General features: G+C 39.7%; 2 protein-coding genes and 1 long non-coding RNA gene across 4 annotated transcripts in view; 1 reads left to right on the top strand and 2 right to left on the bottom strand.

Moving 5' to 3' along the window:
• The window catches only part of LOC138965151 (peroxidase-like protein 3), a 47306-nt gene that overhangs the window by 9974 nt on the left and 9832 nt on the right, over positions 1-27500 (bottom strand). The gene's annotated exons all lie outside the window — the stretch shown is intronic.
• Positions 2316-27500, top strand: part of LOC138965154 (protein shisa-5-like) — a 26333-nt gene continuing 1148 nt past the window's right edge. The window contains exons 1-3 of one of the 2 annotated variants that reach the window (XM_070337281.1): positions 2316-2510; positions 2952-3078; positions 19945-20087. In XM_070337281.1, coding sequence (XP_070193382.1) covers positions 2453-2510; positions 2952-3078; positions 19945-20087 — 328 coding nt within the window. In that variant the 5' untranslated portion in view covers positions 2316-2452. Of the gene's footprint in view, positions 2511-2951; positions 3079-19944; positions 20088-21859; positions 22806-27500 lie in introns of those variants that run through there. The other variant, XR_011455335.1, reaches the window with a different exon arrangement.
• Positions 5368-12454, bottom strand: LOC138965131 (uncharacterized). The gene is made up of 5 exons (XR_011455329.1): positions 12321-12454; positions 11427-11497; positions 10292-10527; positions 9636-9784; positions 5368-6757 (listed from the first exon to the last, which is right to left on the bottom strand). It is a non-coding gene; the product is annotated as an uncharacterized lncRNA (long non-coding RNA).

Genomic DNA, 27500 nt, shown 5'->3' with positions numbered 1-27500 from the left:
TGTGTGTGTGTGTGTGTGTGTGCGCGTGTGTGTGTGTGTGTGTGTGTGTGTGTGTGTGTGTGTGTGTGTGCTCTGACTGCCAGCACAGAGGACAATCGCTTAATACTTGCCGTAATCGAATCACTGATAAGAACTGATATCAGCCGCTGTGAATTGAATAGACAGTGTTATGAATGCGCTCGTCAAACAGAGAGGGTGTGATTTGATAACGGTTATCACTTCCTGGTTTAGAACCTAATACCAGAGCTCTTTTAATCAGAGTCTTGATGTTGTATAATTATATTGAACTAAAGAACACAGAGAAGCGTAATCATAGTGTGATAAAGCACTAGTGACCAAGCTGTATCTGTTACACAGCAAGGCTAATCTTTTTAAATGAATCAACATGGCGTGTGACCCTGTAACTATGTTTTTGAAGAGTAATGTTACTTGGGTAGGGCGAGCTGTCTTACAAAACCCTTCTGAACCCGGATTTGTGTTTGACAAGTGCGTATTTCTTTAAGGGGGTGGGGACGCGTCAAAACACTGCACAGTTGTAGGACACTTGTTAACAGTCGCAGTAAACAAACTATTTACTCAGTAACGACAGAGGGCTCACCGTACACCCAACACCGGATTCTACCAATGGGTATTTTTGGAACCGTTAGGCCTGCTAAATTTGTAGACATCGATAATAACATGACATATTCTGGGACGAACATTCGCTTCTCGGCCAGATTATTACATTCAAGATTGATTTAAGGCGCTTATGTTGTGTATTGTTGCTGTTATTAAGATTATTATATTTAAGATTGTAAGGTCCTTAGAACTATTTTAGGATTTGCGCCCTATAAACACCCGTATTATTATTATTATTATTATTTTTATTATTATTTATTCCACTATACCCTGGTAAGTGATACACAATCATTCCAGAAGCCGCTTGACTTTGAAACACAAAACAGCAGTTCTCAGCCAATACAAACTTAAATGAATACTTTTTACAAAATATAGGGGAAAGGCTCCTAATATGGACCGGCTCCTAATATGGACCACCTCCTGATCTGACAAACTAACGGCGCTAGAGCTCTCAAAATAATTTCATCCTCTGTATTCGCCCTCTCTAGATAACATGCACAAGTCAAAACAGTTGCAGATGCACAAACCTCAAAACCGTTAGGCTTTTTCTCTTTTTTTCACTTTGGGCAGCGTTCACTCTAAATTTGCCGCCTAAAACGAACTCGTTTCTGTCCACAGCCAAAGCTTTTATCACACACAAATTGCTCTATATGATATTTGTTACATTTAAGCAGTGTTGACCCCGATTTTCTACTGCAAACAAAAAATAATAGCAAAATCTCAAAGTATGTGTGAGTCCCCTAATATGGACCACCTTCAACAAATGGAAGGAAATAAAAGCTATTTTCATTAATTCATTAAGAAGCTTGCTGAAAAAAAAAACCTATAACTAGCCCTCGAGCTTTCCGGAAAATATAACAAATAGTCTTCTGTTTGTGGAAGTAGATAATTTCATATATTTTCTCTCTGTTTTTGTGAAGTTTCTTTAGTTTCCTGTTGTGCTTCAAATAATGCTCTCATCAACCCGAAACAGATAAACCGAAAGCATATTTTGATTAGTCTGACTTGCACACTAAGTTCAATCATGCTATTTTGAAGTATAGGGGGCTTTTTACAGTGATTTGTTAAGGCCGCTTTACTGGTCCATATTGGGCGCCCAGGCTCCTAATATGGACCATTTGTGAATGTTTCTGTATTTAATGTTTGCTGAATGTCTATCAGAGCTATTTCACTCTAGTTAGGCCCAACGGTTAACCTAAAAGAGAAGGACTACCAAACACAAAATGAAACTTCTTCGCAAGAAAACAAGCTAGTTATCGGCATGAAACAAAAAGGGGTCCATATTAGGAGCCCTTCCCCTATAAGTGTGTTCGTTAGTAAGTTTTACATCGCGCCAAATTGTATGCGACAGCATTGGCAAATAATTAAGTCTGATGGTTATTGAAGTAGTATGAACCCTACCCTAAACCCAACAAAGACGCCCGCAAATGTATAGGTCATTTTTTAAATTTGCTAATTATTAGTACATTCTCAAGAGTAGTATTGTTAGTTACAATGACTTTAATTCAGGTAAAATCCTGGCAAAATCTGACATGGTCACTTAAATCGTTCTTACAGAAACAGAGCCGTATATTTAAGTACTATGGTCGATGCGCATTAAACGTATGACTATCAGACGCAATACCCGTATGAAAAAAAGGGTGCATGTTTCACCGAGAAGAATGCACTATCAATGCAAATAATTTATGTCGATATCAATAAGACGCCCCTACGTCAGACTATAGCTGTTATTGTTACGCCTGAGTGTATATATGCGTCGCAGACAGAGTTCGTTGACTTAAATGCCAGAGCTAGAGTTGTTAGACTGAAGTGAGGAAGTGTTGAAAGAAGCATCATGGGGAACGCACGGGGATTGATACTTCTGCTGGGGACTCTTCTATGTCTTGTTCTTGGTGAGTACATAATTATATGAACTGTTATTGTATAACTGTTTAAATATGTTTGAGTTCAAGAGAGAGAGAAAGAGAAAGATAAAAAGATAGAGAAAGAGATAACAAGAATGAGAGAGAGAGAGAGAGAGAGAGATAGAGAGAGATAGAGAGAGAGAAATAAAAAGAAAGATAGGGAGAGAAAGAGAGACGGAGACAGCGACAGAGAGAAATAAAGAGAGAGACAGAGAGACGGAGATGCATAGAGAGATAGAGACTGAGATGCTGATAGAGAGCGAAAGAGATAGATAGATAAAGAGAGAGAGATATAAAGAGAGAGAGAGAGAGAGAGAGAGAGAGAGCGAGAGAGAGAGAGAGAGAGAGAGAGAGAGAGAGAGAGAGAGAGAGAGAAAAAGAACAAGAAGAATCATTGTCTGAATCGTCAACTGCTGTGTATTGTTGCAGAGATTGCCGAGGGAGCTTATTGTACTTCATACAGCAGCAGCTCTGTCTTGTCTTCTTACTCCACCTCTCAGTATTGCCCCTTTGGTTGCTGCGGTTCTGGATACTATGAATATTGCTGCACAGTCAGGTAAACATTGACTGCTTGGGTTGTTTGGCTGGATGTTGTGTATTGGGTTTAAAAGTCCGATGCAGTTTTATAATACAGTATGCCTGTTGTTTGTTGCCCAACAGTCTGTGTTACATCTTCGTGCTGTTTTAGATCTGTACGCTTTTATGTAAGTTCTGTTTTATAGTCAGACTTTTTCAGTGTAATTATGTGTGTATTTCTTATCTTATGTATTTTTGTTTTTTTTAAATGTTCTAGATTATCTTATGTATGCGGTTGTTGTTTATGAAATGTAAGCTAATGATGCTTGTATGTTTTTACATTTAGTCAAGTTTTGACTAAATGTTTTAACATAGAGGGGGAATCGAGACGAGGGTCGTGGTGTATGTGTGTCTGTGTGTGTGTGTGTGTGTGTGTCTGTCTGTCTGTGCGTGTGTGTGTAGAGCGATTCAGAGTAAACTACTAGACCGATCTTTATGAAATTTTACATGAGAGTTCCTGGGTATGATATCCCCAGATGTTTTTTTCATTTTTTCGATAAATGTCTTTGATGACGTCATATCCGGCTTTTTGTAAAAGTTGAGGCGGCACTGTCACACCCTCATTTTTCAATCAAATTGATTAAAATTTTGGCCAAGCAATCTTCGACGAAGGCCGGACTTTGGTATTGCATTTCAGCTTGGAGGCTTAAAAATTAATTAATGACTTTAGTCATTAAAAATCGGAAAATTGTAACTAAAATTAATATTTTATAAAACGATCCAAAATTACGTTTATCGTATTTTTCATCCTTTTCTGATTCCAAAAACATATAAATATGTTATATTCGGATTAAAAACAAGCTCTCAAAATTAAAAATATAAAAATTATGATTAAAATTAAATTTCCGAAATCGATTTAAAAACAATTTCATCTTATTCCTTGTCCGTTCCTGATTCCAAAAACATATAGATATGATATGTTTGGATTAAAAACACGTTCAGAGAGTTAAAAAGAATAGAGATATAGAAAAGCGTGCTATCCTCGTCAGCGGAACCGCTACCGCGCTTTTCTGGATTGTTAATTTCACTGCCTTTGCCACGAGCGGTGGACAGACGATGCTACGATTGTACGGTCTTGCGGAAAAAATGCAATGCGTTCAGTTTCATTCTGTGAGTTCGACTGAGCTTGACTAAATGTTGCATTTTCGCCTTACGCGACTTGTTTTTCTTCTGCTTTTCTTCTTCTTTTTCTTCTTCTTCTTCTTCTTCTTCTTCTACGTCTTGAGTTGAGAGATAACTGCCTTATGCGATCCAACAAAACGAAATATAAAACAACAAGAACTGTTGGTTATTAGAATGTTTAACTATGGCAAAACAAAACGTTATATTCACTAGTACGTCGACCCAGTTAAGTGGTCTTTTAAGTAGACAGACTGACAAACACTTATGATAAAAATGATGAACTTACACTGGGCGAAAATTGGCGTTTTGTATCTTACAAAACTACTCAAAATCCCAACAAAACTTCAAGTTTCAATGGGTTTATTACATTTTGGTGTTCACGACAACGCCAGATTTTGATTGGATTTTGTTGAAGTTATCGCAGCGAAATTGCCTGGAATTTCAGCGCGTTTTGCGACGGTCAAAACATCATGTTAAACCATGTTACAGCATGTCTGTAACATGCAAAAATTCCAAGTTTTGATGGCATTAAAGCTTTGGTTTAACGCCAAGTAACATCATGTTATCGTAGACTTAACTTGCAAAACTGCTTGTTTTGGTGGTGTTACAGCTTGCTTGTAATGTGATTAACATCATGTTATCGTAGACTTAACTTGCAAAACTGCTTGTTTTGGTGGTGTTACAGCTTGCTTGTAATGTGATTAACATCATGTTATCGTAGACTTAACTTGCAAAACTGTTTGTTTTGGTGGTGTTACAGCTTGCTTGTAATGTGATTAACATCATGTTATTGCTGGTATAACATGCAAAACCCCATATTATGTTGGTGTTAAAGCTTGCTCAAATGCCTATTAACTCCATGTTATGTTGGTGTTAAAGCTTGCTCAAATGCCTATTAACACCATTTTAGTTGGTGTAAGGCTTGATTATTAATGTAAAAAAACACCATGTTATGACGTTCACATAATTGTTTTCCACTGGATGGAATTTTGTGGAAAAGAAAGCATGTTGTTTGGGAATTGTGTGCGGGTTTCATGCTTGGATATTGCACTATGCTGACTTGTCACAGGTCAATTTACATTTAACAATATTAGTTTTCAAATGCATCATCCTTCACACATTATGTAAACATCTTTAACATTAACACTTTGGTTGTAAAATGATTGCACTTTATTCAAACAGGACAAAAACAAAAATGCTGATTCACAATGTACAATAGCAAAGGACTATTTTGAGTGGAGACAGTGTTCATCCACACTATAATTGGATAAGCTAAAATAAATTATTTAAATCGGCGAAGGCCACCCGAAATGAAAACACACCATCAGTAAATTACTTCCCTTGTGAGTAAGAGCGTCATACCCATAAGAGCCATGTAAGTTTTAGCCCATGTGAGTGTGTGTTGGGAGGGGGGGGGGGGGGCAGATGCCCTGTGAAAACATTGGCCATAGATATATGTGAATTACTTCCCTTGGGTATGAACATTTATGAATGATTAAATGGGTGAAAGAAGGCCACACAAAATGAAAATCAGTAAATAACAAAATCACTTCCCTTGTGAGTAAGAACAGTCATACCATGTTCCAACTTTTTGCAAAAAATTCGTCCACAATGTGACCTTCAAAGTTAAAAAGGGGTAACTGAACTTCATGTTTGGATGTCATGGAGTCCAACATGTCAGTAAATTTTGAAAGCCCTGGATTCATAAACATCTGAAAACTGCTCAACGTCTTTGCATCACGGCACATTAATAAAAGTAAGAGTTAGTAAAACTGGCCTAACTGCTATGGTGAGGCAGTAATAACTCGTTGATGAAGAATTATTTGAATTCTGAATTTCGAACAAACAAATACAGTGTCCTTCCAAACCCCCTTTTCAGGCCTCCAAGAATAAAAAAATAAGCTGGTCTTAAAAAGGAGGAAACCTGCTTAATATGTAGGTAAATGTACAACAGGTTGTGAACAGAAAATCCAAAAATGTAAGGTCTGAAAAGCGGGGAAGTTTGAAAAGGGGGGGAGGGGGGGACCTAAAATGTGACGATCATAACAACCATAATTTATCTAACAAAGTTCATTCTGAAATCTTCTTCAGCGTTTGATTATGGAGAGACTAAATCCTCAGTTCAGATGTGGTCTTAACTCCTTGTCTCCCAGGTACACACAGTCACTATGTACATTGCATCTGTTATCATTCGGCACATATCCGCATCCTGCTTAGACTGTTAGCTTCAGTCGCTTCCTGTAACGTTGATCTAACGCCAGGATTCTAGCCTGTTGATACAGTTTCTACAATTCTGAGTGACCTGCTGCAGCACAGCTGGTCTCGGCTTAAAAAATCTTGGTCAACATAGATGGGGTACAAAGTGTTAAAATAAAGCGTCCTTCCAAAGTTGATGACAGGTCCCCAGAGTATTCACAAAATTATATGGTACTGGAACTGGAAGCCTTGCACGGCGACGAAAAAGATGTCCACGCCTACATGAAGAAGCATCCTTCACGGCTTCAGCGGAAACAGTCGGCTGGGGATGAGGACAGCACCTATGTAAAAAATATAGACAAGAACAAAAATATATGTCAATGGGAAAACAAAGAAACAAGTAGAGAAGGACCTCCCCACCTTTACACAGTGAAAATGAAAAACACATGTGAATCTACTTATGTTTTAAATCTCCCCCCCCCCCCCCCCCCCCCCAATTAAGACCAATTATCCAAGATATTTTTCAGTCCTCAAAGGAGAATTTCACTGTTCTCACGGAACCCTGAAGAAAACTGAGCTGTGCTAATATATTATATAACTGCAAACATCCCTCAAATTCAATACAGTAAAACCTGAGTCTAGCGGACCCTTGTTGTAACGGCCACCTGCTACATACGGACAGTTTATCATGGCACGAACACGATTTCAACAATAACTAACCTTTAACGGGCGGACACCTGCCACTTACGGACGCGGACACGATTTTTCGGACCGTAGGAAGTGTAAACACTGTCACAAACGGACACAACCAGGGTTCGTACAGGTTTTTTGGTTCTAAAATTCAAGGACTTTTCAAGGACTTTCAAGACGTTCTGAAGAGAAAATCAAGCACCCTCTCACCTTCGAGGCTTCAAGGTTTGCCGTAATGGGTCACTCGCTGGTAATTATATAATTATATACCCCCATCTTGCACACTGATTTAAAACACTGGATGTAAAAAATTAATGATTTAATGAGCCGACAGAGTCAAAAGGGACTGTGGGTTACTGTTCAACTTTTTCCTTGAGGTTATGAAAAAAATAAAACATTGCAATTGTTTATTTTGGTTGATTATTGTGTAATCAGTTTGCAGAATCAGAGTTTTCAAGGACTTTCAAGGATCTTGTCAATTTTTTAAGCACTTTCAAGGCCCTTGAAACTGACCCCTCCAAATTCAAGCACTTTCCAGGATTTCAAGCACCTGTACGAACCCTGCACAACGTACATAAAAACGCAACTTCGAAAACTCGACTGTTATGCAGACAGTGCTCGGCAGCCGTAGCCGTAGCACAAATGGTTGTTGATTGGTTGTCCTGTCCCTTTTCTGACCAATCAGTGGCTTGTTTAGATGGAGACCCACTTTCGCTCACTCACTTTCGCTTTTCCGCATTGTGGATACAGTCACAATCAAAAGCAACAGTAGACTACTGTGTTTGAAAATGGAATCTCCAGCAGGAAAAAGAAAAGCGTTGACTTTAGATACACGCTGCCTTGAAAAAACTAGATAGCGGCCAATCATGCCAAGATGTGGCGAAGGAGATGGGATGTGGTAAAACACAGATCGCGAGGATCAAATCGGAAAAAGAAGACGTGATGATCTCTCTCTCTTTGTAAGCAATCGTTCGAAGGAAACAATAGTTAACACAGCTAAATTTTTGTTCCATGCATTTATGCTGAGACTAGAAAAACTGAATGAAACAAGAGCTGACCCAATTTGGTCGAGACACACTGCGGAATTTCCCGTTGAATGACTGATGAAGAGTCAGCTATTTTTAGCTTTGTGACGTCCGACTTGCGTAAGTTTGATGCACAGTGTGTGTAGGGAACGGGTTAGGTGGGGGGGGGGGGGGGGGGGGTGGGGGGATGTTGTTCTTGTTCTTGTTGTTTGCTACATGTATCATTTGTTTACTCACATTTTCAGTGAGTCTCATGTTCAATCCAATAAATACATACTACAGGACTGACAAAAAGTGTCTTGTTCATTTTACGTGCTCTTTGTAAAATATTGCCCCGGCCCCTCCACCTGTGAAGAAGGGACACCTGTCTAATAGGGACACTATTACCATTCCCCAAGGGTGTCCGTTAGAGACAGGTTTTACTGTATTGCAAGCCACTATACATTCCTCATAAAGGCACTTCATGCTCACGTGTGAAAACTAACATAAGTTTACAAGTGTGTATCTACTTATAATAATAATAATAATAACGGGCATTTATAAAGCGCCTTATCAGAAGTTCAAAGCGCGTGACAACAATACGTGTATAAAAAATTCATACAATCACTGTCAGATTCAAACAACACATCATGCACATCTCACATCCCCAGACTCTATGCTAAGGCCCCCAAAAAAGAAGTCTGTTTACGGTATCCCGACCGACCCTATTTTTTTGCGCGACCCTAGACTTTTTTTTGGCATTTGGGAAAAAAAGAAAAAAAATCAAAATTTTAAAACAAAGTTTGTTTTTTGGCAAAATAATTTGATAATGTTTTTTGGAGAGAAAAAAAATCCCGACCTACCGACCCTATTTTTTGGGCCGATGTTACCGTAAACAGACTATTTTTTTGTTTGGCCTAAGGAACTATCCGTAATGTTGTTGGAACAAGTGAGTTTTGAAATTGGACTTAAAAGATGAAATGTATGGAGAGTGACGTAATAGAAAGGGGAGTGAATTCCATAACTGAGGGCCATGATATGAAAACGTGCGGAAGCCATGAGCCTTGCGCTTAAAGCAACCTTGACGGAGAAGTCGAGCATCAGCAGAAGAACGAAGGGTGCGAGAGGGAGTGTAGAGGGAGACCAGTTCCGAAAGATAGGCAGGTGCCGATTCAGAGATGATCTTGTAGCAGAAGCAGGCAGCTTTATACCTGATACGTTGAGACACAGGAAGCCAGTGAAGTTCTTTCATGAGAGGAGTGCTGCAGAGTGTTGTACTTTTTGCAAGGGTTGGAGAGTGGAGTCAGGGCAGCCTATGAGAAGGGATTTGCTGTAATCTAATCTACAGAGAATGCAGGATATAACGAGAGTTTTAGTGGCATCAACAGTCAGAAATGTTCTTGTGGAACCTATTCTTCTAGTTCTAATGTAGTACCTGTTTGTAGTGAACTCACCAGCAGGAGTATTGCATACATAATTACGCATTACTGAATTAAAGTAACTATTTTCAAAGCTTCTCGCTTACCTTGGAATAGTGTCAAGCAGCTTATGTTGTGTCTAGATCAGCCATCAGATCTTCACACTCAGCCTGCACTTGCTGAAAACTGGACATGCCTGTATCTCAATCAAGCTGTTGTTGCGGAGACAACGGAACCATGCTCAAGTCAGGTCCAACTGAAATAAAAGCATATTGTTAGCTGATAAATGATTTGATCAAGCAAAACCATGCGGTATTTTTTTAATAAAATATTTTGTATACCCCGCTAATGCAAAAATAATGTACTTATTTACTATTAGCATTAATTTTAGCTGGTCATTCAAACCAGAGCTTGTTCAACCATGGCAGTTGGCAACGGCACTGGCAGAATACAGATCAAAACAATATTAGTATTAGCCTCACCAAGGGTTGACTTCCCATCAAAATGAATGACGGACTGAATCAAACTTCAGAGACATTACACAACGTTTTTTCAGCAAACAGCCATGTTTACCTGTACAAATGTATCAGTGATATCACTATGAGTATGACAGTATGACAGTGTGGTAAGCTTACCGACGATTCGTTCAGTATAGTCTTTCTATGTAAGTAGTGGTCCAGTGAACGATACCTTCCGCCTGTGGTTCGAGACAGAGATTAAGTTGAAACTTAATTCGAGAAGCCAAACACTGACGAATACTTACGTATTTTGAGCAAAACCCACGCACGTCGACCACAAGTTGATGTCTGCTGGAGTACGTAATCATAACGTAGAGGACAACAGTTTCACTTGGCTGGCTTCGGTTATTCCCACCTGTATCTGTTCCTTGCTGTTCTCCAAGAGACACCATGGTGCAGCAAGCTGAAGGGTGTCCTGTCGTATTTCCTCGAAGTTGTAGTAGGCAACCAGGTCAGGAGCAGGAGGTGGGGGGCGACTGACCTGCAGCAGAATTCAAATCAATTAGTCAAGTCACTATGACATATATCTTTATTGTTATCGCCACACGACGGGCGCTGTGGCGGAATGGTAAGACGTCGGCCTCGTAATCGGAAGGTCGAGGGTTCGAATCCCGGCCGCGGCCGCCTGGTGGGTTAAGAGTGGAGATTTTTCCGATCTCCCAGGTCAACTTGTGTGCAGACCTGCTAGGGACTTATCCCCTTTCGTGTGTACACGCAACCACAAAACCAAGTGCGCACGGAAAAGATCCTGTAATCCATGTCAGAGTTCGGTGGGTTATGGAAACACGAAAATACCCAGCATGCTTCCTCCAAAAGCGGCGTGTGGCTGCCTAAATGGCGGGGTAAAAACGGTCATACACGTAAAAACACGAGTGTACATGGGAGTTTCAGCCCACGAACGCAGAAGAAGAAGTTATCGCCACACCAACCCTAAATTTTTCCTACCATACTGTATTTGTTATCCGAGAGAGAAAAAATCCATGTTGCAGACTCAACTGGAAAAATTCCCTTCTCCATCATCTAGTGGACAGAGCTCACATGATTTCAAACAAATCTTTTTTTAAAGTCACATACTTTGTGCGACAGTGTTAGTTTACTGTAACTGTAATTTATAAATAGCAAATTAAAAAATATCACTTATAAATCAGATAATCAGCTAAATGCCTGGCAGATGACCCTCATTCAAAGTGAGTCATGGCTAAACCATGAAACTAGAAAAACAGGTTATACCACAATATAAATCTGACAGCGGACAAAAACTGAGAAAACACCCAGTATACATGTACCGGTACTCACAAAAGAGTTACAAGTAGCATATTATCACTATCAGTATCACTAATAGCATACTATACTGGGCAAATAACAGCAATTTTTACTCACTGGGGGTTTCCTGGCTGGAGTCTTTGGTGTTTCTACTGACTTCTGTAGCACATGGTTGGTTGGCAAACTTCCTAGCCCAGCAAAAAAACATGCAAAGAAAATGTTCAAAATGCTGAGTCGAAATTATAAGTTAAATTAACTAAACAGACCTATACATTTAGATCTATTGAAATAGAAACAAGAATTAGTAAAACACACTTCTGCAAATATGTCAAGAATGAACAAGACTGACTCAGTGACCGAGTAGACCGAGTAAAACAACAAAAGAAATCTAAGTTCTAACCCAGAAGTTTACTAGAATATATATATATTCAAAAACACATTAGGCCTAAAAAAAAAAAAGGTGTGGTTACGGTAAGCCGACCTACCCTATTTTTAGGGGCCGATCCTATAACTTTTTATTACATTTGTCAACAAAAAAAAAAAAAAAAAAAAACGAGTGCGAAAAACGCAATGAAAGCGAAAGTGCCCGTGTCGCACACTTATTTCCCTGTCAAGTAGGTTTAATTTGTACACATTAGAAAAAAAAGTTAAACCAAAAAAAAAAGTGATTGCCTACCTACCTACCCTATTTTTTTTGGCTATGTTACCGTAACCACACCTATTTTTTTTTTTGGCCTTATCACAAGAACAAAGAGTGGTTTTTTCCCCATTACCTAATAATTATAGCTCAGAATTACGCCTTTGTCAATGTATGATTCAGAATACGATTGTGTTATTTTTTGTCTGCGAGCTGTAAAAGTATTAGTTACTACTAGTACTAAGCCTCATACTGATTGATTGATTGATTGATACTACTAGAACTTCGACACTTGAAACATTACAAGCAAAACAACACAGCACAGACAATCAGATGAAAGCTTATTTTCGCTATATTACTAGTTTTTTACGTACCGTATTTGAAGCATGTTTCTTTGAAATGTCGGGAACATATCCTCGCATTCTTCGGGTTGAAAAGCTTGTCAGCACGGTTGATTTTGTGTATAAGAGCAGCTCTCCATTCGGCATCCGCTTGTTTCCGTTTGGTATACCATGGAAAGTTATAAGCGTTGAAGATCTTAGTGAGCTCACGCTGCATCCAGGCATACAACAATTTGCACCGGGCATCTTGAAATCATGGTTCACTTCTCTGGCATCATCGAAAAATGGCGAAACGGAAGTGACTTTTTTCGGAATGCAGCTTTCTTCCGGTTGTCAGCACTTACCGCGAGCGCAGCGAGTTGGCGATTGATCCAGTCAATACACAACTATGCGCCGGCATAGACCACTGATCTAACAAGAAAAATGTTCATTCAAAATGAACAGCGTCGATGCAATGTCCACCAAAGATTTATTTTGGGAAGTGTTAAAGGTTAGGGTCAAAAGTTAATGAATTGCATGTTGTGCTGGATATAAATTGTTTATTTCAGTCAATGCTTGCCATAATTGATCAAACAGCTACAAGAAAAAAAAACTTTTTAATTAAAAAATAGAGCTTGTTTGAAACAGGTAGAAAGGAAGAGTTGATATTGCAATATCTGTACGTGGGAATGTGGTGAAAAAGAGTGCTAAAAGTAGTAAGTCAGTCTCAGATCCATTTCAAATATTTATTGCAGAAAAACAAAATACAAATTACAAACAAGTCGCGTAAGGCGAAAATACAACATTTAGTCAAGTAGCTGTCGAACTCACAGAATGAAACTGAACGCAATGCAACGCAGCAAGACCGTATACTCGTAGTCCACCGCTCACGGCATAGGCAGTGAAATTGACAAGAAGAGCGGGGTAGTAGTTGCGCTGGGAAGGATAGCACGCTTTTCTGTACCTCTCTTCGTTTTAACTTTCTGAGCGTGTTTTTAATCGAAACATATCATATCTATATGTTTTTGGAATCAGGAACCGACAAGGAATAAGATGAAAGTGTTTTTAAATTGATTTGGAAAATTTAATTTTGATAATAAATTTTATATATTTAATTTTCAGAGCTTGTTTTTAATCCGAATATAACATATTTATATGTTTTTGGAATCAGCAAATGATGGAGAATAAGATAAACGTAAATTTGGATCGTTTTAGAAAAAAATAATTTTTTTTACAATTTTCAGATTTTTAATGACCAAAGTCATTAATTAATTTTTAAGCCACCAAGCTGAAATGCAATACCGAAGTCCGGGCTTCGTCGAAGACTACTTGATCAAAATTTCAACCAATTTGGTTGAAAAATGAGAGCGTGACAGTGCCGCCTCAACTTTCACGAAAAGCCGGATATGACGTCATCAAAGACATTTATCAAAAAAATGAAAAAAAACGTTCGGGGATATCATACCCAGGAACTCTCATGTCAAATTTCATAAAGATCGGTCCAGTAGTTTGGTCTGAATCGCTCTACACGCACGCACACACGCACGCACACACGCACACACATACACCACGACCCTCGTTTCGATTCCCCCTCGATGTTAAAACATTTAGTCAAAACTTGACTAAATGTAACAAGTCGCGTAAGGCGAAAATACAACATTTAGTCAAGTAGCTGTCGAACTCACAGAATGAAACTGAACGCAATGCCATTTTTCAGCAAGACCGTATACTCGTAGCATCGTCAGTCCACCGCTCATGGCAAAGGCAGAGCAATTGACAAGAAGAACGGGGTAGTAGTTGCGCTAAGAAGGAAAGCACGCTTTTCTGTACCTCTCTTTGTTTTAACTTTCTGAGCGTGTTTTTAATCGAAACATATCATATCTATATGTTTTTGGAATCAGGAACCGACAAGGAATAAGATGAAAGTGTTTTTAAATTGATTTCGACAATTTAATTTTGATAATAATTTTTATATATTTAATTTTCAGAGCTTGTTTTTAATCCAAATATAACATATTTATATGTTTTTGGAATCAGAAAATGATGGAGAATAAGATGAACGTAAATTTGGATCGTTTTATAAATTTTTATTTTCATTTACAATTTTCAGATTTTTAATGACCAAAGTCATTAATTAATTTTTAAGCCACCAAGCTGAAATGCAATACCGAAGTCCGGGCTTCGTCCGGGCTTCGTCCGGGCTTCGTCGAAGATTACTTGACCAAAATTTCAACCAATTTGGTTGAAAAATGAGGGCGTGACAGTGCCGCCTCAACTTTCACGAAAAGCCGGATATGACGTCATCAAAAACATTTATCAAAAAAATGAAAAAAACGTTCAGGGATATCAATCCCAGGAACTCTCATGTAAAATTTCATAAAGATTGGTCCAGTAGTTTGGTCTGAATCGCTCTACACACACACACACAGACAGACAGACACACACACACACACACACACACACCACGACCCTCGTCTCGATTCCCCCCTCTATGTTAAAACATTTAGTCAAAACTTGACTAAATGTAAAAAACACAGAACCATTACCAGGTGTCATAGGAATGTTTGAAAACAATAGTTTTAATTTTACACTGTAAATACAGGAATCAGAATTAAACACCTCAAATTGGCACATGCATAATGAATCACCTGGAATTGCAACAGGGAGATACTGAAGTAATTGGAAACAAACATCTGAAATTGACAGAGAAACAATTGAAAATATAGTACCAGTTGACATGAGCGTACAATATTTTAATGGAAGTGCAATTTTAGCACGAAGCATCCGCAGGAGGATGCACTAACAATTACATAGTGCCACAAAATGTGTACGGACATTTCACAACCGTGCATTATTAGCACAGAACACATACATGGGGGCGCACAAAACATTATTGTGACAATAATTTCACATAAGTACATTTTTATGCATGGTGCATCTACTACAGGAGGGTGCTCCAACCATGATGTATAGTGCCAACATTTAGCGCAAACTTTTCACAACAGTGCATTATTACCACAAAGCGCATACAGCGATTATATAGTAGCAAGTTGCACTAAACATTTGAACAAAATGCATTTTGTTCAAATGTTAACAGCACAGCACCAAGTTTTGCATAAGTGCACAACAGCACTGACCATTTCACAAAAGTGCATAACAGCTGTGACAATTTTACAAAAGTGCATTGACCATTTCAGGCAGATGGCTAACATGCAGATTTCGCTTTTGTCTGTCTTTCTTTGAAAAGTAGGCATGTTCAAGATCGATGAAGTCATGAGCAATTGGGTTAGATGACAGAAAAGATTCAAAAACGCCAGATTCAGTTAGATGACAGAAAAGATTCAAAAGCGTCAGATTCAGTGTTTTGGGCACTGTTGAACAGGAACATTCTCTCCTGTTCAACAAATGTGGGTTCAATTCAAAAGCAACATTGTCACAGATAGGCAAGTGTTACATTTCTGTAAAGTTTCAAAAACATCTTCCATGTGTTGGTTACTGTTGAATAGAGGCATATTTTCCTGTTCAAAAAATTCTGACACAAATTTTTGTAGTTGTGGGTTAAGGTTCGATCTATACCGTCATTCAAACGAGTCGTAGAACCGTCATTGTCACAGATAGTGTTACATTTCTGTTTTACATTCAAACGAGTCGTAGATCAGCCATATCCTTGCCTCTGATCCATGTGTGTGAGGGGAAGTACGTAGCCAAAGGGTCAGTTCTGTTCAAGAGGCAATTGCAATGATCTGGTGACAGAGGAACAATATTTCCGTCTGAAGCTCTTCCCGGTTTCTGGAACCATTTTGAAGAGCAGTTATGCTGGTTTTGAGTCGGAGAGAATCACGACTCTTGTTGGAGGTCGAGGGGGGGTCATTGATATAGTGGCATGCTCTTAAAATAACGTAGCCAGCATTTCTGCAGTGAAAATGGACACATCCTTGTATGTTGAGTTTAATTTTTTTTAACTTATTTTGAGGTCAGGAATGACAAAAGCACAGTCAGCTTGGTCATCATTTTTTGGAGCCGTCAGTAAATATTTGTAGGTGATCTTTGTTATTGTTTGAGATTATTTCTTTTACTATTGATGAGACAAGTACAGGGTTATCTTTTTTTGTTACACCCAGATCATGATCAGGGATGATAATGGGGGATTCCATGAACCAAAATGGGAAGGGGTGAATGGGAATGTGGGCCATCCTACCTGGGTTTACCCCCACTTTCTTGAAATATCGGTTGAACATATAGTCTGCTAGTGGGATCGTTGCTTCGTGTATTTTGGGTGTTTTTCTTTTTACATTTAGTCAAGTTTTGACTCAATGTTTTCTGTCTGTCTGTCTGTGCGTGTGTGTGTGTAGAGCGATTCATATCTTTATGAAATTTGACATGAGAGTTCCTGGGTATGAAATCCCCGAACGTTTTTTTTTCATTTTTTTGATAAATGTCTTTGATGACGTCATATCCGGCTTTTCGTGAAAGTTGAGGCGGCACTGTCACGCCCTCATTTTTCAACCAAATTGGTTGACATTTTGGTCAATTTTGACGAAGCCCGGACTTCGGTATTGCATTTCAGCGTGGTGGCTTCAAAATTAATTAATGACTTTGGTCATTAAAAATCTGAAAAATCTCCAAAAAAAATAATCATAAAACGATCCAAATTTACGTTCATCTTATTCTCCATCATTTTCTGATTCCAAAAACATATAAATATGTTATATTTGGATTAAAAACAAGCTCTGAAAATTAAATATATAAACATTATTATCAAAATTAAATTGTCCAAATCAATTTAAAAACACTTTCATCTTATTCCTTGTCGGTTCCTGATTCCAAAAACATATAGATATGATATGTTTCGATTAAAAACACGCTCAGAAAGTTAAAACAAAGAGAGGTACAGAAAAGCGTGCTATCCTTCTTAGCGCAACTACTACCCCGCTCTTCTTGTCAATTTCACTGCCTTTGCCATGAGCGGTGGACTGACGATGCTACGAGTATACGGTCTTGCTGAAAAATGGCATTGCGTTCAGTTTCATTCTGTGAGTTCGACAGCTACTTGACTAAATGTTGTATTTTCGCCTTACGCGACTTGTTAGGTTTTGGTAAGAGGCCGAGGTTATTGTGTCAAACTCAGCTGTGAGCTCTTCGTTCACAGCATTGTCAAAAGTCCTTGCTCTTGATACGTACTGGGCCGACTTTAGTCTTCTTTCTTCATCGAGGGGCAGCCAGCCAGCCTCTTAATACACTAGTTTGTTTATGGAGTCTTTTGGGAGATCAAAGATGAGTTAGAGTGCAGCCATTTCGGCTCTTAAGCACAATAATAGCAAACTAAAGAAGGGGAAGGAAAACGAAAGGGAGGGTAAAAACCACGCACTTCTTTACTCAAACTTCATAAAACCGACTGTAAAACTAACACCGGCTATTCTCCTTTCTCAATCATTATCAAAATCGATCCTAAAACAAAACAAGTCGCGTAAGGCGAAAATACAACATTTAGTCAAGCTGTCGAACTCACAGAATGAAACTGAACGCAATGCAATTTTTCAGCAAGACCGTATACTCGTAGCATCGTCAGTCCACCGCTCGTGGCAAAGGCAGTGGAATTGACAAGAAGAGCGGGGTAGTAGTTGCGCTGAGAAGAATGGCACGCTTTTCTGTACCTCTCTTCGTTTTAACTTTCTGAGCGTGTTTTTAATCCAAACATATCATATCTATATGTTTTTGGAATCAGGAACCGACAAGGAATAAGATGAAAGTGTTTTTAAATTGATTTCGAAAATTTCATTTTGATATAAATAAATAAAAATATTTATATGTTTTTGGAATCAGAAAATGATGAAGAATAAGATGAACGTACATTTGGATCGTTTTCTACATTTTTTTCTACAATTTTTAGATTTTTAATGACCAAAGTCATTAATTAATTTTTAAGCCACCATGCAAGCTGAAATGCAATACCGAGGTCCGGCCTTTGTCGAAGATTGCTTGGCCAAAATTTCAATCAATTTGATTGAAAAATGAGGGTGTGACAGTGTCGCCTCAACTTTTACAAAAAGCCGGATATGACGTCATCAAAGGTATTTTTTTTAAAAAGAGAAAAAAAATGTTCGGGGATATCATTCCCAGGAACGCTCATGTAAAATTTCATAAAGATCGGTCTGGTAGTTTGGTCTGACTGAATCGCTCTACACACACACACACACACACACACACACACACACACACACGCACACGCACACACACACACGCACACACACACACACACACATACACACACACATACACCACGACACTCGTCTCGATTCCCCCGGCTCTATGTTAAAACATTTAGTCAAAACTTGACTAAATGTAAAGAGACATTATGTATTGCATCTAAACACGAGGTGAGTAAAACATTATCAGAAAAGGTAGAGCAAGAGAAATCCCAAAACTCAAATTCGAGTCAATTCAGTTTGTACTGTACGTACTACAAGTTGAGAAATTTGCAAGTCCAGTCAGTAGCCACCATCTCGGACGGATGTTTCGGGGAGGGGGGTGGGGGGGGGGTGGGGTGGGGGAAGTAGAACAAAGGCCTATCTGTGGTCAGCAACACATGGGAAAACGATTAACTCGGCTAGGGCCCCAAGCAAAAGTGTTGCATGGCAATACAGAAGGAAACTACGATCTGGTTCCACTAAAATTGTGAGCTTAGAACTGACCTACTTTCTCTGCTCAACGCACGGGCATTCGGGAAATGCATAGCCTACAGGACTGTACACCTGACAAGGCTCATATAGAGAAAATAAGAGATACCCCCCAAAAATGTATATGCACTGCATTTTTTTTAACATTTATAAACTGATGATCAGTGTGTGTATATGTGTGTGTTCAGTTGTGTGTGCGTGTGTGTGTGTATGTGTGTGTGTGTCAGTTCAAGGGGTGTGTGTGTGTGTCACTGTGTGCCCGTGTGTGTGTGTGTATGTGTGACGGTCAGTCAGTGTCAGTCACAGTGTGTGTGTGTGTGTGTGTGTGTGTGTGTGTGTGCATGTGTGTGTGCCGTGTGCAGTGACGGTGTGAATGTGTGTGTGTGTGTGTGTGTATGTGTGTGTGTGTGTGTGACCGTGCTGAGAGAGAAACTAGAGAGAGAGAGAGGGAGCCGATAATCGTCTGATTCTGCAGACTCGCCGAGAGGCGGCCGAGGTTCGGCACCAGGCTGATTAAAACGCAGAACAATCCATCAAAACAACACTCTAACATCAAGTTTTAGAAACCAGAAAAACTTATCGTAACTCCATAGGTTTTGTGGTGTTTTGCGCACTGCTGAAACGCGTTTAACACGACGTGAATCGCCGTGCGTTAACGTTGCGAAAACGTCCAAAACGCAGACACCAAAACTCAATGTTTTACCGTGTTTTGCACCCCGCTAAAATCCCAGGGATTTTATTGCGTTACGGCAGTTTTTCTAACTTGATGTGAATCGCACAGGTATAATGCCACAAAATTCAGTTGATTAACTTCATGTTTCATGTTATATGCCACGTTATAGTGCCAAAACGTGACTTTTCGCCCAGTGTTAGCTTCAAATCGTGGATGAAACTCGCTAGCACGATGCCAACGACCCAATGATCAAACTAACAGCCAAACGATTGCATTATTCATAAGTTAACCCCCCGACAATTGAGGTTATCCTCCCCTTTCTCTCCAGCGTGGGAATCATCATTGGCTGCGTCATCGGTGGATTGGTCGCCATCGGTGTCATCATCACCATCGTCTGCTGCTGTGTCAAGCAACAGAGCCATGGCGGCCGTGTCGTGTATCCAAACCCTGGCCTCGCTGTCGTCAGCACAGGTGTGTGTGTGTGTGTGTGTTTGTGTGTGTGTATGTGTGTGTTTGTGTGTGTGTGTGTGTGTATGTATGTATGTGTGTGTGTGAGTGTGCGTGTGTGTGTGTGTGTGTGTGTGTGTGTGTTTTTACATTTAGTCAAGTTTTGACTATATGTTAACGTAGAGGGGGGAATCGAGACGAGGGTCGTGGTGTGTGTGTGTGTGTGTGTGTGTGTGTGTGTGTGTGTATGTGTGTGTGTGTGTGTGTGTGTGTGTATGTGTGTGAAAGGTAAATATGCGCCGAAATGGCTGCAATCTACTGGCCGTATAAAATTTCATCTCACACGGCATCACTGCAGAGCGCCTAGAACTGTACCCACGGAATATGCGCGATATAAGCCTCATTGATTGATTGATTGATTGTGTGTGTGTGTGTGTGTGTGTGTGTTTGCGTATGTATGTGTGTGTGTGTCTGTGTCTGTGTCTGTTTGTGTGTCTGTGTGTGTGTGTGTGTGCAGAGCGATTCAGAGTAACCTACTGGACCGATATTTATGAAATGTTACATGAGAGTTCCTGGGTATGATATCCCCAGACGTTGTTTTTTATTGTTTCGATATCTATATATATATACGACTTGTGTCTGTCTGTGTGTGTGTCTGTGTGTCTCTTCGCGATGCGCGGCCAAGGTTCTCGATGGATCTGTTTCAAATTTGGTGGCCATATTCACGTTCACCCGAGACACAATCTGGTCGATGATATATTTCAACACGTGCTCTCAGCGCGCAGCGCTGAACCGATTTTTTTTTCGGGATCCACTACCAGTAACTCTTCCTTATCTTCTCCAGTGTTTTCAGCGTTTACCTCCCTTCCTTCGTATGGCGCGCTACGGTATGAGAAGCAGCTTCGGATATTCCCGTTCCGTTACTATTTTTAGAAGGTCACCGCAGTGTCCAGAACGCTTTCCTTGCACCCGTAAGTTGTCCTCACTGTAAAAGTGCAAAGGTCGAATCAATTTATAGCCACGCGAAAAATAAACTGTCATCTATCTCTATAATATTTATACATATAGATATATATATACGGCTTCTCTGTGTGTGTGTGTGTGTGTTTGTGTGGGTGTGTAGGCAACACCTGTGTATTGTAGAGTTCTGTGTGTGATGTGGTCTGGCGGCTTTGATGTGGCTGTATTAAGCTGCCCAAGGCATAGGCGCCTCCGAGGTAGACCTGCCATTGTCTGCTTCTGAGATCAGTAGCCTTACAGACTCTCTTCTCTGGAGAGAATGGAGGAACAAATATATGCACACGGCTATAAGCTCTGGCTGGCTCATTCGGGAAGCCCCATCAAAACAGATGAACACCTATAATGCATGCCCACGTGTAATAAAAAGGATTAACCGCCTAAGGGCAGAAGCTGGGAACTACCAATTTCTAGAGCTTAAATGCACCTGTCAATCCGACCTCACCATTGCTCATTTGACTTTGGAGTGTGATTTGAACTCATGCCACTTTCAACCCCTGACTCAGTTTATAAACTCAAATAGAAATATCCTGCCAAATACCTCAAAGGAAAAATTAAGCTATCTTTTAAGTTTTAATAAAGACCTTGGGTGGCAAGGTCCCAAACTTATCGCTGGACTTATGCACACGCACCCACTTGGTCCCTGGATATGAAGAGACATTGCTGCGGCTGACGCCATTGCTTCTCATACAGCTACTATATATTTTTATCAGAACTTTTAAAAATACCATTTTATATCCAAGTATCTCTTAACACACTTTTTAATTAGATGAGCGAGAGTGTGCGGGGGGCGGGAGGGTGGTGAACCACTGTACATAAAGGGAAAGTTTGTGTGCGTGCCTGTGTGTGTTCTTAATCTAAGACAAATGTCGCCAATGTTTTTACAGAGTGACGTTAAATAAACGATTTTATCATTATCATGTGGCTGTATGTTCTGGCCTTCCTCTGAAAAGCCATAACAGTTTTAAAAGGGCTTAGAGAAAAGCTCTAAATTTCTCAATCCTGTTTGAGTGGACTTCGCCTCCAAAGGTGATTGTGGTGTTTCGGCACACGGTTACATTCGGCGTCGTCGACAAGGATGGAACACGACATGATATGATCAGGAATGGCATTATGGCCACTGAATCATTTTCGTGCTGTTCCCATTCCACGAAACTGGAGAAGAACCCCAAGTTTCACACGGCATTCAGGCAGCTTGGTGATGACTGGGATGTCAAACTTCGGGTGGTGAAGCAGTTGGAAGAGTTTACGTGCCTGATGTACAATTACAGTCGTGAGAAATCAGTTGATGTCGTTCGTGAAAAGCTACTCCGCAAGATGGTGGGAGACAACGAGAAACTCACGTCCAAGTGTAAGGTCGATCTAGCCCGCATGCCTCCCTGCCAATCTGCTCTGATGCCGGACATTCAGCGAGTAAACCACCGCGTTGCCCTGTACAAGCGTGCTCATGAAGGCATTCTGGAGAGGCCCAAACCCTACGACCAGGGGCAGGGATGGACGAAAAATGCAGACGGTGTCCTGGAACCCGTGTGGTGCCTCAAGTTCATCCTACCTGTGTCGCTGATCGATCTTCTAGATGGTGGTTGTGGAGAAGAGGATGACGAGGAAGACGAGGAAGAAGATGAGGAGGTTGACTTTGACGCGTTTGCTGAAAGCGATGACGAATTTTGAGTTATCATTACAGTCTGTGTCATTTGATGTCGTCTACTGCGGACTATCGCTAAAGTGAATATAATTATTTTCTACTTTGGCACCACAATGGGACTCACCATGTACAGTGTTTTGGGGACCCAAAGAGCGCGCTGGATATATTGTCCTGGAATATCATTACATTTTGTCAGTATCAATGTGTGTAACTTGCACAAAATCAAACATTGTAACATTCAAACCAAGAGCTATCACGATTTTGATGTGTATACGGTGTAACAAGATATGCTTAACATGACAATGTGCGCCTTTTGTCTTCAAACACTAATATTCCATCCATTTTCAATCGTTTTGGCGTAGCATGAAAGAATTCGGATGATTGACACGGGTTGCCGATTAATCGGTACGCTTTGTGAAATCCACAAAAACGGAAAATATTCAAGAACAATCAACAATTTTGTACAACAATGAGTGCAAATGTTGTTGCTAGTATCCCGTTCAATCTTTTATATTCAATACTTGTCTTTAAATCTTTCATAGTTTAGGCTAGAAAAAAGACAATTTGTCATGTTTTGGGCGATTTTGTACCCACAAATCTGAAAATAGCCCATTAATTGCATGGTCATCAATATTTCAATATCAGTGTGAGATCAAAAGTTATTAACATTAGTGTTTACCATAGTTTTTGTTCAATGATAGTCTTTCTATCTTCAAATGTTGAGGCTCTTAGCCGCAAAAATTCGGACGAGTTACCTGGACTGCCGTTTAATTGGTATGCTTTGTGAAATCCACAAAAACGGAAAAGTATTAAACAACAATCAACAATTTTGTACAACAATGAGAGCAAATGTTGTTGCCATTATCCATTGCTATCTTTTGTGTTCAATACTTGTCTTTAAATCTTTCATAGTTTAGGCTATAAAAAAGACAATTTGTCATGTTTTTCGCGATTTTTTGTCAGAAATCTAAAAATAACCCATTTATTCCATGGTCATCAATATTTTAATATAAGTATGATAACACAAATGGTTCACATTGGTGTTGTGCGTCTTTTTTGTTCAATACCTTTCTTTCTATCTTTCACGGTTGAGGCTCTTTCCGGCTATGGGGAACACTCTTTGTTGCGACCCGATATTGCCACCCGGGGTGGTTCCAGAGCCTTAAAGGGGTACTAGGGAACCGATTTCTTGATGGTGCGATAGCTGACCGTTTTCAGCACATATTTTACTATCTAGAAACGACAATTAGAAAAATATCTGAACACTTGTTGGTCAGCGCTTCTAGCAACCGTACTACAAGTGATATTCAAACTAATGAACTCGGTTGAATACATGTGTTCTGCGCGAAGTTAGAATCCGGTTCCATTCTAGAATGGACCGGGTCCAAGTTGGAATTCTAACCCTGCGCAAGTACAGGGGTGCCATTCTAGAATGGTACCCTTGTTGCTGGTCCATTCTAGAATCGGCCGTGCGCAAGGTTGGAATTTGGGTCCAAGTTGGAATAGTCATTTCAGTTAGACTATCACACAGCCAAAGCCACAAATGTGGATTTTCTGTTTGTTTTTGTTTTTTGTGTGTTTGGTTGGGGTTTTTTGTTCGGGTTTTTTACACTTTACTCAAAGACATCGTGAATTGGGATTGTGATGTTCTGAAAGTGATTACGATTTTGAGAGACACTCAGCACTGATCGCTACGAACGGAAATTTCCGGACTGACAGTGTTTTGCCGATCTCGCTTGTAACTTTTAATCTTATTCATATACATGAAGTTGGTCTTCTGAATTGTGAAGATAAAGTCTTTAGCTTTGTATCGATATATAATATGACTATATAGTTTGAGCGAGGGAAAGGCTTTTTTTTTTATTTTTATTTTTTTTTGTTAACTAGCTTTAACGTTCTATCAGGCATGCGCCTCTTAAGAACGGTGCTGCTTTGACCACAAGACTCGCAGCCATAGCAAACCCCTCGTTATGAGCGCCGACCACAACGAAAGCAATTGGCTGCGGTGGGCCCCACGAAAATCGGCAAAGGCGAGGCTAGTTTCTGTAGAAAATCGTCTCTGTTTTCTCCAACATGACATATCATCCCATAACTGGCGTTTGTATTTCGACATAAGGTCTCGTGGCATCTAATCATCGATTTCATTCTTTCATTTGATTCATTTGTGAACGCTGAGCTTCGAGTATTTATGCTTTTCAGGGAAAATTTTTGAAAATTCTGACTTTCCACAGTTATTACGGAAAATCAAGCTTGTCAATCAAGATGCTGTGAATTGGAATGTCATTACTAATCATTAGTTGACCTCTGGCTCAAGTGGTGTCATCTTGCTACACGGTTGAATTGCAATTCGTCAATCTCTGCCGTCACTGGGCACTGAGAACGTCAGGAGCCTGTATTTTTTTCAAGGGCAATTAGAGGTTATTTGAAAGTATGACATGGTATAATGTTGTGATTTTGGAGAGAAAAATTAATTGACTGTCATTGCAATGAGGCTTGGTCAGAAATAAAGGGTATTCACTGATTTTAAGCTACAATTCAGTTGCTTGGAAATGACAGACCTCCAATCCATTTGTAAATCAAGTGAACTCTCTTGAATGATTGGTACTTCCTCTACAAATAAATGTGCACCAGGATATAATTCTTGGAACTTTGTTCTTTTGTGTAGTAGTAATGCAGGGTTGTAGGAGTTTGAAACGTGGGCATATCACAGTTTGGAAGGTAGGGATTCTGATAGATTAAATAAAAACTGTCAAACTTTTAGGCATGGAATTCCCCTTTGAGAGTATTTGTTGTGGTAGTACTACTACTATGAATTGCTTTCAATGTTTTCCCATAATATTATAAAACCAGACAAAAGTTGTTGTTGATTTCTGTTTTTGTTAATGTCAACTTTTTTTTAAACCTGTGACAACAGCTCTATAACTCACTCTGTCCTTCTGTTGGTCTGTCTGTCGGTTAGTCGGTCTGACCGTCTGTCTGTCTGTCTGTCAAAAAAATTGTCAAAAAACCGGACATTTCCGAGAGGGAGACAGCGCTGACATTGCAAGCGGCCGCAACCGGCTCTCATCACAAAAACAACTGCCCTGCAAACATTACCGCCCTGGTAGTCCCCCTTGCTATGGTCTGCCTTTGTTTATTGCGTACTCAGGAGTGTCAACTTTCTTGACATGACATGACATCGCAAGATCGCCAAAGGATTTTTTTCAGGGGTAGACAAATCAGCCCCATTTTATCAAAGGGAAGGTGCAGGTGGAGATAATTCAAGGGAAGACAACTCTGTCTTACCTACAAACATTACGGCCCCCTTTATTCACTCTCGCGATGCTTCACGCATGTACCATTCTAGAATGGCACCTCTGTACTTGCGCAGGGTTGGAATTCCAACCTGGACCCGGTCCATTCTAGAATGGTACCGGATTCTAACCTCGCGCAGAACACATGCAATGCAACATAAAACCAGCAACATACTAAGGTGAGGTGATACAAGTCAGCACAGGTATTTGGTATTTGAAATTGTATTTGGTGTTTATACTTTAAAAATAAAAAATTGGCATTGAGTATTTGGTTTATAGAATTTACTGTTTATAATTTGCAATTTAGAATGTAATCATACACATAGTTATTGTCCAAAAGCGTGACATGATTCTTGAAAAAAAAAGTTTAAAGAAGATAGTTTAAAACTGGGTATATATGTAAGAGACTCGGGTGTGCTGAAACTTTAAATGAAAAATAATTAAAAGAAACTTTTCCGTTTTCCTTGTGTGGGGGTTGACATGGGACATTGAGGGGGGGTGGGGGAGGGGGGGGGGCATTCAAACATGGTTTCACTTCAAAAGACACGGAAGTCAAACTGCAAGTAACGCGTTCAACAACCAATCATTTATAATGTTAATAGCATCTATTATTCCAATGTCGTGACAGGATAACATTGCGTTCAAGTATGCTTTTTATGTTTTTGATTATGTGATTAAATGAAAAACCACCCCTGTTCGATAGAGGCACCAAGTGCATGACACCACATCCACATCCACTTCTGAGATGCAATTACCGACGATACATTTAGTAACCCGATGTGTGTTAATGCCGCAGTCTTGTGTACAAATAACGTGTTCCCACTCCGAGGTTCCAACAACTTTTCATTATGCGCTCAGGAGGTTTTCTGTGTCTGGTACTGCTATGACACGATGCCTCGACCGAACAGCATTTTCGACCCGGTCAAATTTCTCCACAACACAACATTTAAAGCAAAAACGGATGTTTTCTGAATGAACATGTGCATCAACTCTTTCACCTGTACACTTTGTTTGCACTTTTTACTCGCAGTGTACTGAAAATTAACTCATGATTTTCAGCAAATTAAAATGGCAAACAAATAGACTAGAAAACAAACGTCAAATATGGTTTGCAAATAAATGATATTATTGTTTCAGACACACAACAAATGGAACATATTCTGATTATGATTAAAAATGATGGTTGTACATGTATTTCTTTCTTGGGACAGTAATCTGAGAATGAACCAATTGGGAATTCGGAGTTTTCGATTTGGAATTTGCAATCTGGAATTTGGAATTTGGAATTTGTTATTTGGAAAGGTGAATTGCAGAATATATGTGGCTATGACCTCGTTTAGCAGATCTCCTTAACGATTGATTTGTCAGGGCAAAACCCGCCGATAAAATAATGTCGACCTTTGCAGTTTTACTTTCGTGATTGGAATTGTGACAATGTCTTAGACGGGCGCAGTGGCGTGGTGGTAAGACATCGGCCTCCTA

The sequence above is a fragment of the Littorina saxatilis genome, linkage group LG4 (genome assembly GCF_037325665.1).
Source record: "Littorina saxatilis isolate snail1 linkage group LG4, US_GU_Lsax_2.0, whole genome shotgun sequence".
Taxonomy (NCBI): domain Eukaryota; kingdom Metazoa; phylum Mollusca; class Gastropoda; order Littorinimorpha; family Littorinidae; genus Littorina; species Littorina saxatilis.
This window is presented reverse-complemented; position numbering and strand designations above follow the sequence as displayed.